Source organism: Mastomys coucha, unplaced genomic scaffold (assembly GCF_008632895.1).
Source record: "Mastomys coucha isolate ucsf_1 unplaced genomic scaffold, UCSF_Mcou_1 pScaffold16, whole genome shotgun sequence".
In the NCBI taxonomy this organism is placed as follows: domain Eukaryota; kingdom Metazoa; phylum Chordata; class Mammalia; order Rodentia; family Muridae; genus Mastomys; species Mastomys coucha.
In genome coordinates, this window is record NW_022196898.1 from 52950094 (window position 1) to 52967384 (window position 17291).

General features: G+C 48.7%; 1 protein-coding gene across 2 annotated transcripts in view; it reads right to left on the reverse strand.

Moving 5' to 3' along the window:
• Positions 1-16971, reverse strand: part of Wnt2b (Wnt family member 2B) — a 23030-nt gene extending 6059 nt beyond the window's left edge. The window contains exons 1-5 of one of the 2 annotated variants that reach the window (XM_031375077.1): positions 16562-16971; positions 9419-9639; positions 7714-7991; positions 5855-6119; positions 1472-1588 (exon numbers count right to left, since the gene is read on the reverse strand). In XM_031375077.1, coding sequence (XP_031230937.1) covers positions 1472-1588; positions 5855-6119; positions 7714-7991; positions 9419-9639; positions 16562-16734 — 1054 coding nt within the window. In that variant the 5' untranslated portion in view covers positions 16735-16971. Of the gene's footprint in view, positions 1-12; positions 1589-5854; positions 6120-7713; positions 7992-9418; positions 9640-16561 lie in introns of those variants that run through there. The other variant, XM_031375076.1, reaches the window with a different exon arrangement.
• Positions 16972-17291: the final 320 nt, after the last annotated feature.

The window sequence follows — 17291 nt, forward strand, 5'->3', positions numbered from 1 at the left end:
AAAAAAAAAAAAAAAAAAAATAGAGAGTAAATAGCTGGGATTAGACCTAAGTCTGTCATAACTGGATTTCTATACTATTTCTGTTTATCAATAGGCAAGAAGGTGACAAGTGTCTAGCTCACATAAAACTAGGCCATCAAGGTTTCAGTCCCCTATGTCATCATGCCTGCTGTCTTTGAAGACTCCACTCCTGTGTGCCCTAGTTAGGCAATGGTTAGTAGCATAGAGAGAACTCTTCCCTGTTTAAGTCAATCATGGAATGGGCAATAGTTATCAGTAGGACTTGGTGAATCACAAAATAAAGATTTGCTGGGTCAATGAGAAAGACCTTATGTTTACCACGTCAACTCCAGGACCAGTTCTCTCTGTACAGCTAGTGGCTTTTGTTCCTACCTCAGAGCTGAAGATCCTCTCCTCAAGAACTAGTGAAATGAGAGATCTCTGCCTGCCTTCCTAGCACACACTGGTCCTCATGTAGCCCTTGAGATGGGGTGTGCTCGGGTGTGCTCACTCTTCTTATGAGCTACCTGCATTTTACTTAGTCTTTTCCAAACCTTCCAGATCTCCAGAATAGTGGGTTGGGGGAAAGTCCCAAGGCCTAGCCAGGCTGGCTGTTATTCTCTCACAGTCCTGTTCCGGGCCTCTAATGGTCTGTTAAGAATTTGAACCACTGCAAGCTACCTCCCTCTGGACAGGCAGCCAGTGGGCAGGCTGCTGCTGTCTGATGTAGGTGGAGAGGGAGACACGGAGACTATGGATCTGGAGAGTATTGTGAGTTTTCTCCTCACCAAACCACAAAGTTTGTAAGTTGTGTAGAAGCGTGAGGTGGAGCCTTGCTCAATGTGGCTGATTCGTCTAGCTATCTCAGGGTCTCAGCAGAATACTATAACCTAAGATTGTCTGCACACGCTGTCTCCAGCAAAGGGACAGGCAGTTTTATCTCTGCCCTATCTATCCTTAGGCAGGGCAGGATCAAACATGGACGATAGCTCCAGGTTCCCTTCCTGTTGCATACCCAGAGATTATCAGAAGTCAGTGCAAGCAAAGGGGAGAATGAGCCTTGACTTAGTGCAACTCAAATCACTCTGAAGATAAGACTCCTACCTCTTCTACTCTCCCTTCAAACCTCCAGATGGACCCTCAGGGAGACACTCAGTCTCCTATGTCCATCCCCTATCAACGCCTCCCTAGGGCTAAGGAACCAGCCGGGACATTGGGGTCCCTGTGGATCACTCTCCAAGTTCATAACAGAAGCTGTAGCAGCCCAGGATTGAGGGTGGAGGAAGGTGTGCATGCAAGGATCTTGTGCTTTTGAGTCAGAGGCTTGAAGTGGAGGGAAGAATGAGGTATTTGTGAGTTCAGGTCTGGTCCAGCCACTCTGCCTTCTTAGGGGCCTTGCACGTGTGGACATCCACAGTGTTTCTGCACTCCTTACACCGTACAGCACAGCACCAGTGGAATTTGCACTCACACTGGGTGACACGGGTGACCCGAGTTGTGTCATATCCTCGGCCGCAACACATGATTTCACACCCATCTGTTCCTTTAGAAGTCTTGCTGCAGACACGGCCTGCGGTGCCTAGGGAACCTGAGTCAGGGAAGAGAGTGAGAACCAAGTCACTTTTGTTTTCTCCACTCTGGGTATCCTTACACTCTTAAGAAGCCATAAAGAATCTGTTTCTGAGCCAGGCGGTGGTGGTGCACGTCTTTAATCCCAGCACTTGGGAAGCAGAGGCAGGCAGATTTCTGAGTTCGAGGCCAGCCTGGTCTACAGAGTGAGTTCCAGGACAGCCAGGGCTATACAAAGAAACCTTGTCTCGAAGAAAACAAAACAAAACAAAACAAAAAGAATCTGTTTCTGAAAATAGAACCAAAACAATCATTTGTTGCCCTCTGACCCAGGTTCCTTCGTTGCCACCATCAAAGCCCCCCAGAAGCACCAGTCCCAGACGCTGTCCCTTTCCTGCAGCCCCCACGCTGCCATGTCCTCCTCAGAAGCACCAGTCCCAGACGACGTCCCTTTCCTGCAGCCCCCACGCTGCCATGTCCTCCTCAGAAGCACCAATCCCAGACACTGTCCCTTCCCTTGCAGCCCCCACGCTGCCATGTCCTCTTCAGGATCTAGCTTGAAAATGTAAGAACTTTAAGTCAGGTTCTCTATTTAATTTAAGTGAGGTTCTCTATTTTGTGGGTGATATGATGTCATATTATCTGGATTAAATTCTAGTTGTGCCACTTCATAGCTGTAGCTATTTAGCAAGTTAATCAATGTATCTGGGTCTCAGTTTTCATATATGAAAATGTATATAAAATAACACCTAGCCAGGTGTGGAACACCTGCCTGTAATCCCATCATACAAAATATTAAGGCAGGGAAGCCACTTTAGTTCTAGGGTAGCCTAGGCTTTGTAGTGAGTTTGAGATCAAATTAGAATGCATAGTAAAACGCTACCTCAAGGGCTAGTGAGATGGCTCAACAGGTAAGAGCACTGACAACTCTTCCAAAGGTCCTGAGTTCAAATCCCAAGGACCATATGGTGGCTCACAACCATAGTAATGAGATCTGACGCCTCTTCTGGTGTGCCTAAAGACAGCTGCAGTGTGCTTACATATAAAAATAAATAAATCTTTAAAAATAAAGAGGCTGTCTCAAGGATTGTTAGCGTACATTTATCATCTCTGTCCAATAGAGATGGGCTGATTGGCATGACTGGCCGGAGGCTTATTGCTAAGGAGTTCCTGTGTTTTACCCCTTTTAGAAGGGATTCTTGAAGAGGAGGGTCGCTTTTTCCTTGCCCTGTGAATGCCAATTCAAAAAAATGTCAGCCCAAAAAGACCCCATCAAGCTTTTTCCTAGTCACAGGGACCCATGGCCTGAGACTTCAACAGTGACAGCCTCCACATTCCACTAGGATATGGGGAGAAAAAGAGCAGGAATTCTTAGTTTCTCAGCTTATTGGTTTAAACTCTGATTTAGGCCTAGGAGTGTAGTTCAGTGGTGAAGTACTTGCCTAGCATGTGCAAGACCCTGGATTGGATCCCAGGACTGTCAAAATGACAATGACGACAACAATGTAAAAGACATGAATATCTTAAACTTACACGTTGCAGCAACAACATGAGCAGACATCTAAGCACACATATGCACAATGCACATATATGCTTAATTTTCTTTCTTAAAATTTTTTATGTATGTGTGTATGTGTGTAGTATATATATTGGGGGGGCATGCGTGGGCCCCAGCATGCATTCAGAAGTCAGAGAACAACTTGAGGCAGTTGGTTCTCTCTCACTGTTTGGTACCACGGGGGTCCAACTCAGATTAACAGAGTTTTCAGAAGCACTTTTACCTGCTGAGTCACTTTTCCAGCTCTCAGTTTTACTTTTTTTTTTTTCAAGACAGGATTTCTCTATGTAGCCTCAGTTTTACTTTTTAAGATTGATTTTATTTATTGTATGTATATATATCTTTGTATGTGTGTGTGCACACTTGTATGTGGGTGTGCCTTCACAGGCCAGAAGAGGGCATCAATCCCCTGGATTCAGTTTTGAGCAACCTAATGTGGGTGCTGGGAACTGAACTCAGGTCCCCTGGAGGAGTAGCAAGTACTCTTAACCACTGAGCTCTTTCTCCAGCCCCCTCTATCGAGACAGGGTTTCTCTGTGTAGCCCTGGCTGTCCTGGAACTCACTCTGTAGACCAGGCTGGCCTCGAACTCAGAAATCTGCCTGCCTTTGCCTCCCAAGTGCTGGGATTAAAGGCATGCGCCACCATCCAGCTCTATTTTCTTTCTTTATTTTTTTTAAAGATTTATTTATTTATTGTTATATGTGAGTGCACTGTAGCTGTGTTCCGATACACTAGAAAAGGGCGTTAGATCTCATTACAGATGGTCATGAGCCACCATGTGGTTGCTGGGATTTGAACCCAGGACCTTCGGAAGAGCAGTCAGTGCTCTTAACCACTGAGCCATCTCACCAGCCTCCTCTATTTTCTTTTTTAACAACAGGAATATATAATCCAAAATGTTAGCAAACTCCCGCTCTAGATATGGGCTGACTAGGTCTCCTACATGTTATTCTAACTCCAAGGGCTGGGTCTTCAGTACCAAAATCCTCTTCTACAATCTGGAGCTATACAAGCAGACTAGCTACTAGCTGTACTTGATCTCTTAAACTCAATGAATTTAAATTAGCTAGACTAAAAGGTTTTGGTTTTGAATTGGACTAACTATAGTAGTCTATCACACTGGATCACAGTTTTATTTGGTGCCATTTCCTGTCCAACATCAACTGTCATTCTAAAAGTATTAAATGGACAATCCAGAGATAAGTGACTAGAACTTGTAAATGCATGTTATTAAAATTGTCCTATTTGTGACTCACTGGGAGAGTCCAACATATTGCAAGGTCCTGAGTTATATCAGCAGTACCACCAAAAAAGTGGATCTACTATCTTACTTATCAATTAAAAATTAAACATCATGACAGGTATGTATGTCTAAGAAGCAGAGTACATGTAAGGTTTAGTACTGCCTGTACTTTGAGGCATCCCTTGACCTTGGAGCACAGCCCCCATAGATAAGAGGGGACATATATAATGTGGCTTGTTGCTTCTGCACTGGAAACAGCAGGAATGAGGATTCGATCAAGGTAGGAAGTTTAGTTGGGCAGTGCTGCTGTGGAGGGGATGCCTGGTTCCATACTCCTAGGGTGGCTTATATCATTGGGATCTTTTGGGTTTATGACCTAAATTTATGCCTCTAAGAAAAATTAATAAGGGTATGACTCATCCTCCCTCTGAACTCCAAACATCCTTCTCCAAAGGCACATTTTAGGGGTGGTAGGGCCTATCCAGGGTCTATACAGATGTGTGGAAATTATTCCTGGGCATTCAGATATCAGTCCTCTGAATTAGACCACATGGAAAAGCTACCTCATAGCAGTAAAGCACTAGGAGACCAGAGGGCATCCCCAGCCTTCTTGACTTCTAGAGTTCATATGGCCTCCATTATCCAGATTGGGGTGCCACCCAGTTTCTTTGGGCTGAAGCACTCTGGGCCAGTCAACCCTAGGAATGAGGAGGAGTGAAAACAAACAGGACAGAAGCCAGCATGGTGCAGGGCTCTACTCTACCAAGTCTTGACTATCTGCCTGGGAAAAGAGCCTGGGACGCCATGACAGGAACCAGAAGAGAAGCAGCTCCATTGAGCTACACACTATCCCTGGTTTAACTTACCTGGACCAAGATGGGAGCTTCCATTCTCTCATAGAAACACCTTATCACCTTGCAATGCTCCCAAGATGCCCGCCCCACTGCCACACATATTTAGAACAGACTGGGAAAACAGCCATTTTCTGCTTGTCATCAAGTGTTTGCATCTTCGGCCTTGCCAGAGACCTTCCTGTTTCCCTCAGTCCTTCTGGAATCTCTAGCCATAGCATATTAAGAAGCAGCTTTGATTCCCCATATTCAAACAAACCTTCCTTGATTTCTCTAGTCACTTTCCTTTGTAGTTATATCTGCTTGCTTTATCACTTTTGTTTGTGTGTGTGTGTGTGTATGTGTGTGTGTGTGTGTGTGTGTGTGTAGCTCACATCTTGCCCAGAACTTGAAAACAGGTGGCTCATTTAAATGTTCTCTAAGTAGTGCCTACTGCATCCTGGACACCAGGAATATAGTGAGTGACATGACCTGCCAGCCTGAGACATACTTATCTCAAGATGAGGTTTTCATGTAAGGAAGTGACTGACTCCTTCCCCTCCTTAACTCCTGCAAACTGGACAGCTCTTGATTAGGCAGAAGTACCTGCGCTGATAACCAGGCGCCACTTCTCTGCCTGCTTCCTTCTCACCTGCAGCCTTGTCCAAGACACAGTAGTCAGGAGAGTTGTCAAAGTAGACAAGATCTGTCCGGGTGGCGTGGCGATAGCCTTGGCGGGCTGCTGTGAAATTGGCTCCATCCTGCGTGGCTGTCACCTGCACAGCCCCATCATATCGCCTCCTCAGGTAGTCCCCTGTGCGGCGGAAGTCTGAGAGTGCCCTCCAGCAGGTGCGCAGAGTACAGGAGCCACTCACACCGTGACACTTGCACTCCAGCTTCAGAAATCGTCGCACAGCCTAGGGGAGGGAAGAGACAGCTCAGGACACTGTGGAGTCATCCCTGGGGTCAAAAGCAGTAGTGCTCTGCGCTCTGCTGGTCCAGCCCTTCTGGTTGAGCCTTTGGTGATTGTCTGCCACGTCAGATCCCACCCAGTCTTCCTGAACTCATCATAGAATCTCTTCCAGGAAATCTTCCTGGACCGGCAGTCCCTTGCTCTTCCTGACTGCCTGCTGGATTGTCAAGCCACAGTAGTCTGCTCCTGATTACAGCCTGTATATCCCTTTAAAGGGTTAAGTACCATGCTAAGTACAATGTCTGCTTTTATAGCATGCTATTTCTCAGCACAGTATACAGCAGATGCTCAAATACCAGTGAATAGCCTGAAGCTAGACATGAATCTCTTAGTCTTTATGAAGGAAAATTTTCCTCTTAAAAAAAGAAAACAAAACAAAACTACTTTTGGGTCAGTGATGCTGATATCAACGGAGGGCACTCACCACGCAACCCTGGTAACCTGGGTTTCATCCCCAGACTCACACTATAAGTAGAAGGAGAGAGAACCAGTCCCACAAAGTTGTCCTCTGACCTCCACACATGCCATGCACCATGCCATGCATGCCCACATATACATATCATGCAGACATCCACAACAATAATACATTAAAATTTAATAAATTAAAAGCTACTTTGGGGCTTGGGAGATGGCTAGGGATGTAAGAGCACTTACAGGTTCCTTATAACCCATGTAAAAAGCTAGCTATAGCACATGGACCTATAATCCCAGTGGTGGGCGCTGGTGCGTAGACACAGAAGGATTGGAGACAGAAAGGTTGCTGGGATTGAGCTCCAGGTTCAGTTAGTGACCCTGTCTTAAGAGAATACGGCGGAAAGTAGTGGAGCTACCTGACATCCTCCTCTAGCCTCTGTGGCAAAGCACAGACATCCACATCCACATGTGTACACAGAACCATATACAGAACAAATTTTTAAATATTTAAAATTTGCATTTTAGTCAGGCATGGTGGCACACACAAATAATCTCAGTAATCTGGAGGCTGAGACAAGAGTATGGCCACAGATGTGAGAGCAGCCTCGGAGATAGGCAGAGTGGGACCCTGTCCACAAAACAAAACAAAACAAAACATCCCAAGGCAGGCCATGGTGGCAAACGCCGTGAATCCCAGCACTAAGCAGGCAGAGGTAGGCGGATCTGTGTGAGTTCAAGGCCAGCCTGGTCTATATATTGAGTTCCAAGAGAGCCAGGTCTACACAGACCCTGTCTCAAAAACAAAGAAACAAACCTGGAGCTTAAGTCGCCACCTCACCCGATTCCCTCCTTCATGCAGAAAAAACAAAACAAAACAAAAAGGAAAGAAACCGGAAAAGAAAGAGAAGAGAAAGGAAGGAAAAGGGAGTTCTTTCTCTGTCTTATGAAAGCTTGATTGTGGCTATGCATTCCCGACACCCCCTCTGCATTCCCAGGCTCCCGTGCAGTCTGTGGCAGAATGTTAGCGATTTTGGAAGGGAACCACCTTTGAATTCAGCCTGTGGTCACGCTAACTGGTTTACACCAGAAACCATGAATGTACATACCCAGATGTGAGTACTGACCGTGCGACCGCAGCGGTTGTTATGTAAGTTCATGAGGGCCCGGGCGTCCTTAAGCCTCTTCTCTTTGGCATCCACAAAAGCCTTGGCAAAGCGGACACCGTAGTGGATGTTGTCGCTACAGCCGCCCCAGTCAAAGTCCCCTCGTTGATCATGGTGCCGACCTCGGGTATATGGGTCACAGCTGCACACACTCAGCTCACCCTGGCTACAGGCCCGAGTGATAGCGTGGACCACTCCTGCTGATGAGATAGCGTACACAAATGCTGCCTCCCGGCTGCCTACACAGAGAGAGGTAGAGACTTGTTACAGGAATGGCCTAGCCTGTGTCTTCCACTCCTCCTCCTCCTCCTCTTCCTCTTCCTCTTCCTCCTCCTCCTCCTCCATACCCACCACCACCTCACACACACACACACACACACACACACACTTATTTCTTGGTGTTTCTCAAAGTGTCTTACTCCATGGTCCAGGTCTGCAAAGTGTTGGTAAGTATAACCTGGCCTAGAACTTGAGATTTTCCTGTCTCAGCCTCGCTAGAGCTAGGACTGCAGGGCCAGGCCACAAGCCCAACTCTGTCCATCCCTTTCTTCAATCAACACAACTTAAGAGATCTCCCCAGCTTTTCCAGAGCCCACCCCACCCATCAAAATGTCCTTGTGTTCTAAGAGCATCCCTCAGAGATGCCGCCCTCTTCTGTGAGGCCTCACTACTCTACACCTTGGTGCCTCAGACCTTTCGGCCTAACCTCTACTCTGTTTCCTCTTGTTTTCCCGAGGGGTCTCGCCCACCTCACTCTCATGCTTGCTCTCTCTCACCCACACTCTCCCATGTGCTCTCTCTCTCTCTCTCTCTCTCTCTCTCTCTCTCTCTCTCTCACACACACACACACACACACACACACACACACACACACCACACCACAGAGTTGGGGGAGGGAAGAAAGAGAGAACTAGCCCTGATGCAGCTACACCTGCCTTAGTCAACATTCCAGGGGTTTCAGGCCCCCTCTGCTGGACAGTTCCCCCACACTGTGGACCCCCCTGCCCAAGGGGGTCAGCCTGTTCACAGAGCCATACTAACTTCACTCTGCTCTGCTTCTCTCCTTGCCCTTGTGGATGGAGGTTTATCACCCCCAGTTCTTCACCTACAGAGTCCTATCTCACCCCCTTCCTCCTCCTTTACCCTCTAGTTCTGCTGAACTCTTATATTTTTGGTTGTGAGCCTAGCCTTTAACGGCTGAGCCATCTCTCCAGCCCTCTGCTGAACTGGGGTCAAGGCACCGGCTCTCGGAATATTTGCATATCACTTTCTGTTTATCTCTTGTGCCCGTTACTAGAATGTTAGGGTGCCTGGGTGACAATGGCAGAGAACCTGGTCCTCGTCCTTAGCCGTAGAGTTCATGGATGCCCAGCTGGACTTGGATATGGGGAAGTCAGAGAAAGGCAGGAGTAAGATGGAAGTAGCGATGGAAGTAGCAGGGGAGCTTTTCCTTGACCGACCAAACGTCTCAGAGCACTCAGGTTAAGAGGGCCCAGGCTTACAAATCTAGGCTAGAGAGAGGCTCTTCCCATCTCCCAGGTTTGCTCACAATTACTTCTTAGATTATAGTGTGTAAGGAAATGAAGGGGATCATGCCTACCCTTCTAACTCACTACCCCAAGCATAGGAAGGGAAGGGGCTTCAGAGGCTGGGAAGAGGACCGTACTTCTGAGCATGGCACGACCAAAGACAGTGTGGTCCCGGTCCAGTGTGGTGCAGTTCCAGCGGTGATGGCGGAACTGGTGCTGACATTCTCGGATCCATTCCCGGGCACCTTCACCTACTGAGCGCATGATGTCCGGGTAGCGCTGGCACAACTGCCGCTGCCGGCTCACCAGACCGGGGATGTTGTCACAGATCACTCGGGCTCCCAGTGCCCCTATGTACCTGCAAAGTGGAGATGGCCTTGTCATAGCCTCCTGAAAGGGGCTGAACATCAGCAGAGGGGTAAAGAGGCGAGTTATTTGGTAGCTAGACTTTAAAGAGATTCCTTCCTGTCTCAAGACATTCTCTGAGGTAGATGGGAAGAGCCATTACCTGCAATCTCTGAGGGAAAAAACAAAAACAAAAACTACACAGTTGCAGAAAGAGTAACTGAGTGATTGAGTAGTCCCCACCATAACCAGTGCCCTAGCCAAAGGCCAAAGTGACACACACACTTCTAGAACACAGGCCAGGCTTGTGACATGTCATACAAACCCAGTCAGTTTATTTAATAAACATTAAGATCCTCACAGCAAAATAAACTAACAAAATGAGGATCTGAGACAACACTCTTACACGCTCACGTGGCTGGTTCATGAAGATTGCTTAGCCACAGCAGAATAAAGAGAGGAGGGGGCTAGAGAACTCAGAGTGAGCAGGTTTGAGTAATGTTTACAGCTTTGGATCTGGTAGCTAAAACATCCTCAGTTCTAATCCTGAGGCTATAGAACAAGACCCCCTAAACCCCACCCCGTTCCCTTTACCTCCAGGCCCTAGAGCTTTTTTTTTTTTTAAATTTATACGAGTACACTGTAGCTGCCTTCAGACACACCAGAAGAGGGAAGCAAACCCCATTACAGATGGTTATGAGATGGTTACGTGGTTCCTGGGAATTGAACTCAGGACCTTCAAAGAGCAGTCAGTGATCCTAACCACTGAGCCATCTCTCCACTCCTAGAGCTTCTCTTAACCAATTTCCCCAACACTTATATGACACAATGTCCAGGAACGACCTACATGGACAAAGAGCTGTTTGCCGTGGAAGCCTGAACAGGACAAAGTAGTAAGAGGCCAAAGGACAGGATAGCACAGACCTTTGAATCCAGCACTCAGGAGACAGCGACAGGCAGATCTCTCTGAGTTCTAGGGCAGCCTAGTCTACGTAGAGAGTTCTAGGCCAGCCGGAGCTACATAATGAGAACTGTATCTTTATCAATCAATCAAATTAATCAATCAATTAATCATTCAATTCAACCAATTAAAATATGGTAGAGTCTCTAGTCTGACTGATTTACAAGCTAAAGCAAGAGGGCCACTGAAGGATAGATAGGTGGCTGCCAGCATCATTCAGAAACTGCTCAAGGCAATATTACCTCTCCTTTCAAACACTCTTGCCCTTGGACTCTACCATGGTCTCAGGAGATTCTGGAGAAAAAAACATGAGCATTTTACCTTTCTCCCTAAGAAATCCCCCAAAGAGATGAGACTCATTCCCTCCCTTTCTGCAGTTCAGCTTCTCTGCCTTTCTGTCTCACCTATAACCACACACACAGACACACACACATTTTCAGTATGGAACTGCCGCTGTCTTTCCTGTTGGGAACAGGTGGGAACTGTCGTGACAGGTTGCTACTGCAAACAGAAAAATTTTAGTCTGAACTATGAATGAGCCAGTGGTTTGGCAATGGCCCCAAAGTAGGCCCAGAAGTGAGTGGAGAGAAGAGAAGGCAGCCAACAGGAGGGGCACCCCAACCAGCCCTGAACCCTGCCCCCACTCTACATTTCCACAGCCAGCCCTCACCCACAGACTGGATCATCACCAGTGACAGTTACACAGGCAAACACAAGGAGGGTTGACGCTGGCCTCTTCGGGAACTCAGGAGGTCTGATGAGCCCCATCTGTCCTGATAGAAGGGTGAGAGGGCTGATCCTCCAAGAACAAATCCCATGGAATCAGCATCCCCAACACTGTCCATCAGGGCAGCAGCTTCCAGGAACAAACAAAATAAACAGCCCAGGCTGGGCCAGGCTGGGCCAGGCCGGAAAGGCCTGCCTGACGCACAGCTCTGAGTTACACCCACTGCCCTGGTGCTTTGTTTGGAGTATTGAAACCATCGGAGTTGGAGCCCATCCCTGTCTCACCACCGATCTGCTTCCCCAGCTCAGCCCCAGATTACTGATCTAGGCAATGGGTGTTTGGTTTTTTTGTTTGTTTTGTTTTTTTGGTTTTTTTTGTTTTATCTGGGGCTTGGAGGAAGGAGGCTGGATGGGAATGGCAGACCAATAATCCAGCCCTCATAGACAGTCTGGAGTACGGTAGGCCAACCTCTGGTAAAAAAGGCCTTCCTGTGGTCTGACTTTAATCTATTCTGCTGTGGCCCACACTGATCTTTCTTATTACATCCTCAATGAGCATGGGAACATCTGGTCGGTATATAAGATGGGAAGATAATTAGGTTTTCCTATGACCATGCTTGTTCCTAAGTAACTGCTTCAAGACCCTGCGTGGGGTTTGCCTGCTGTCTGGGTCTCAGAGCCCTCGTAGTCAACTGTGGAAACCGCCAGTAATACTGACTCTGAAGCCGAACCCATCGCCCTCAGCCCAGTGAGCACTTGCATGATGCCTGCCACGTGCCAATCACTGAGCTTAGTTGTTAGGGGCACAAAGACTTCATGATATCCAACCCTCAGCTCGTTGTCTTTGAGAGGATGCCTCAGTCTTGACTCCCTGTTTTCCCTTTCAGAAATTCATTCTTCATTTCTGCCCTGGCCTCCTGTTGCAAGAGGCCCCCTTCATCTGCTTTTGACCAACTCACCTTTCCCTTGGCAAAGTCACTAGGACCAACACTAGCCCCTTGCTTGGGGTTTGTAAGTGCCTAGACTCCCTCTGCCTCCACATCTACTGAATCGCAATCTTTGTGTCAATATACCCAGTGCTAAGGAAATCTTCTAGCACATTAGTAGGTACTCAGTAATACTATTGCTTGCTCCGATTATCCCCAACTTCCATCTCTCCTAGGCATCCCCAATTCTATTCAGCTAGCTTGATTCCTTGTCAACCCTACATGTTCTTTTGCAGACACTTTATGTTTCTATCCTTTGAACAGAGTTAGGAATCCCCTACTCCCTTTTTTTGTTTGTTTGTTGTATTGTTTTGTTTGCTTGTTGTTTTGTTTTGTTTTGTATTTTGAGACAACGTTTCTCTGTGTAATAGCCCTGGCTATCCAGGACTCACTTTGTAGACCAGGCTAGCCTCCAACTCACAGAGACCTGCCTGCCTTTGCCTCCCAAGTACTGGGATTAAAAACATGAGCCATAGCCGGGCGGTGGTGGCGCACGCCTTTGATCCCAGCACTTGAGAGGCAGAGGCAGGCAGATTTCTGAGTTCAAGGCCAGCCTGGTCTTCAGAGTGAGTTCCAGGACAGCCAGGGCTACACAGAGAAACCCTGTCTCGAAAAACCAAAAAAAAAAAAAAAAAAAGCATGAGCCACCACACGTGGCCTCTCTGACTCCTTTTGTGGCTACCCATTAGTATAAATGTTTCAACTTAACACAAACAGGATTTGAAATTCAGAGAAGACTGTTACCCACCCCACCCCCCAGATCTGTTCTTTGCATAGTACACAAGTCACAGAACATTCTGTAAAAAAATTTCCAGGACATAGCTGAGAGTGGTGGTTCATATATGATCCTAGCACTCAGAAGGCAGAAACAGGCAGATCTCCGTGAGTTTGAAGCCAGCCTGGTCTGTATAGAGTTCCAGGGATGCATACATAATGAGTTGCTCTCTTAAACAACAACAATAAAGCTAGGCAGTGGTGGCACATGCCTTTAATCCCAGCACTTGGGAAGCAGAGGCAGGTGGATATCTGAGTTCAAGGTTAGCCTGGTCTACAGAGTGAGTTCCAGGATAGCCAGGGCTATACAGAGAAACCCTGTCTCGAGAAACCAAAAAATAAAAAATAAAAAATAAAAATAAAATAAAAGACCACCACCAACAAACCAGCAAGCTGATACCACAGAGTGTAAGTCAGGGAAATCTCAGCATTATGGGTTCAGGAACATTGATGGAAATCCTACTCTGTGAAAGGACAGTGGGGAAGCCAGGACGAAGGAAGCCATGGAACTTCAAACACACGGAGCTTTTGTGGTTGGTTGTTTTGTTTTGTTTTGTTTCTGAGTCTCACTATACATAAAGTGTGCCTCAGCCTCCTGAGTAGCGCTATTACAGGGAGTGCCGTAATGCCCAGCTAATAAATGTTAATAAATAAAACTGTTTCTAATCAAATCAGTTTGGGTATGACTCCAAAACTGGTGTAAATTTAAGCAATTTTCTTTTTTATTATTGAGATAGGATCTCACTTTTGCCTAAAACTTGCTAGCTAGATCAGGCAGACCCGGAACTCAAGTTAGGGTTAAGGCTGTGTGCTACAAGCCCAGCACATTTTGGTTTTGTTGTTTTCCCTTCCTCTCCTATCTCTCAAATCTATTCCATGGTGTTACAGAGAATATAACAGTACCTACCTTACTTGCTCAAACTGGAGATTAAAGGTGATGCTTACCAAGGTACTTGGGCACGGTCCTGGAACTTAGCAAGAGAGCAATAAAGGGTGCCTGTGTATGGTAACAGTAGAGTAAATATGACGCTGCTCTCTGCTCTCTCTCTTTTTGTTTGTTTGTTTTTTGTCCTTTGTTTTGTTTGTTTGTTTGTTTGTTTTCGAGACAGGGTTTCTCTGTGTAGCTCTGGCTGTCCTGGAACTCACTCTGTAGACCAGGCTGGCCTTGAACTCAGAAATCCGCCTGCCTCTGCCTGCCAAGTGCTGGGATTAAAGGCGTGCGCCACTACCACCTGGCTTCTGCTCTCTTTTTATGAGTCCAAGAACATGCTCCTGTGAGTCTTCATATATTCGGATTTCTTGTCACAGACTGACATGTCTCTACTAGTTAAGGGAAGACGCAGAGGAGTTATGGGAAAGGAAGGGGAAGAATCCTGAGCTGTGAGATCAGACTGTTGACTGGCTAGCCTTCTGCTCCAAAGTAGAACACAGACACACTGAGTCAGTAGACATCCCTCTCTTCCAGGGAATGTATGACTGTACACACGACCAATCTTGCTGGGTTTGAGGTAATCACCTTGGGGGCCAGACCTGCCTTTAGAACTCAGGTCTCCTCCTTCTGCAAGCGCTGACCACTGAGACAGACATCTATGGTGGTAGCTGTGACATCTTGAGGTCCGGGAGACAGAAATGAGCTCTGCAAATGAGCTTTGCACCCACACTCATCCTGGCTCTGATGCTGTGTTCCTCTGTGTCACATGGACATAGGAACCACTCAGTTCCTCTGTCACCTGCCTCCCTACCTAGCTCTTCCATCTGGCAGCGTTTGCAACATCTTTAATATGAACCCCTTGTGGAGGGAGGGAGGAAGGAAATGGGAAAGGGAGTAGTCGTCTGGGAGTAAAAAATGGGGACTAGAAGAGCTGCAGGCAAGTCTTTAGGCTCTACCAGAATGTGGAAATGTCCAGAACGAAGCATCCATGGGTCACCAAGACTCTCTCAAACTGGGAAAAGCAATCAAGTGTTTCAAAAGGCCAGTTGCCATGTAGGCCAGATCAAGGTGGGCACTGGGTACTGCATGCCTCCCTGCTTTCTTCACGAGGAACCTGAAGACGTAAGTCCCCAGCCAAACTAGGTCATAAAGATCACTCTAGTCATTGAAGGGCTCTTTTTCTCCATCTTCCTCCTCTTTCCCTTTCCCTTTCTAAAGGAATGTTGCAAGCCAGATGTAAGATATAGGCCTCTCTGCTTCCTCATCCGAACCCCCCTCTTTGCCTTCCCCAACACTGCAGAGATAAAAAGATCCAAAAGAAAGATTTTTCTCTAACAGGAAAACAGGGGTGGGGGTGGGGATGGCGAGAGCAGCATCTTGAAATGATAGGAATCTGCCGCCCAAGCTGCTTTGCCCCACAGCCGGCTTCCCCTCACCCCTCCAGCCCAGATTCCTCGTCCAGAGGAGAAAGCAGCCACGGGGTGCAAGAGAAGAGACCTCGCTTTGTGGGGGGTGGGGGGTGGGGGTGGAGAGGGGTGCTTGTTTCAGGGGAGGAGCAGAGCAAGGGGGAAGGGGGGCACTGCATGTTAGAGAGGGGCACTGGCCCAGCCCAAGAGGCCAGTTTGACCGGAGGGATGAGGAGGAAGGATGAGAGATCTGAATCTTTTTGCAGATTCTACCCACTTTGCCCTTTCTGGAAAGAGGATGCATATCCAAAGGGGGCTGGAGGAGTCCTGGGGCTGGGTCGGGAATTCTACAAAGAACACAGCAGGCATCCGGCGGATCCTGGACGCCTTTTGCCTCGTCTGCCCTTTGGAAGTGTCTGAAGATTAAGGCCTGCAGGAAAAGATCTGAAGACAGGGTCTCACAACTCATGAGACTCTAAAAGCCCCTAGGGCTTGGGGAGGGAAGGTGGGAGGTTTTGTCATCTGGGACAGGAAAGCCAAAGGGGGCATCGGTGTTCCAAATTACACCCTCAGAGCCAAGGCTGGTGACAAATGCCTGGGTTATGCAACCCCAAGTATTTAATTTGTTTCGATTGTGGGCATTAAGGGGAACTTTGTGCCTCAATTTCACTTGTAAGCCTTTCTGTGGATGCTACTGGCTCGCTGTGTGGGCTAGACTAGCAGAGGGATGTGGGGAACAGCCAGCTGCCCCCCCCACTCGTGTCCCCAGGGACCCTTAGGTAGTGGAAGGTTTTTTTTTTGAAAGCCATGACCATGCCAAACAGTCACTGCAGGATGTGGAGAGGCGACTAGTTCCTAGAACCCACCCTGAGAGAGAATCACATAGTAACTTCTGCGCTAGAGGCTTGAGTAGAAGTACCAAGGGGCACAATGTGACAGTCTAGGGGACTTCAACCATCAGCTCCCTCCTTCCAGGTGCCCCGTGCTCTCCTCTCCAGCGCCTCAGTCTCTCCAACTCCTCACCAGCCACTGGAAACTTCTGGGACCGTCCTTCCTCCAATTCCTCCCTCGAAATTGTGGTGTCTAAGCAGCCGATGCCCAGAGCAATACACTAATTCCAGGATGCCTACCCACCCCAGAACCACACTTACCACCAGGACGTGTCTACGCGAGCCGGCAGAGTCAGGAGCAGCAACAACAGCAGGCAGGCAAGACCCAAGCGGGCGGACACGTCGGGGGCCGTGGATCTGGGCACGGGGACCGGGACGCGGGCACGCCGAGGGGCGAGCTGCGCGGCTTCGTCCTCACCCCGCAAGTTCAGCATAGCTCCCCGCAGACTCCCGCCGCGCAGCCCGCAGGGCCGTGGACGGGCACTGTCTGGGCTTCCTCAGGCGTCTCCTAGATCGCCCCACGGGGTGGCCATGGGGACCATGGGCGACCGGGGACCTCAAGGAATGTGGAGCCCGGGAGCCGGACGCAGGTTTCCCAAGAGCGCGCAAGCTGCAGGGCCGAGAGACGGACGAGCGCTGAGCCGGGTGTGGGCGGTCGGGTGCGGTGTCAGTGGCTCCGGGGCGCGGAGTGCGGCGGGGGCCAGAGCGCGCGGACAGCCCCAGCGGCCGCAGCTCTCATTGGACGGGGCGGGGCGGGGCCGGGGACACGCGCGGCCTTCAGCGCGGCTCCGCCCGCGCCAGCCCGGGTGCTCCCCGGCGCCCTAGGTGTGGCGGCCGCCTCCTCCCCTCCGTTCTACGGAGCGCCACCGCGCCGCGCCCCCACCTGCTCCGGCCACCCGCGACGGGGCTCTTCCCTGCCTTGCAGCCTCCTGTCCCTACCGACGCCACGCCACGCCACCGGGTCCTAGCGCCCTGCACTCAGCGACGCGGA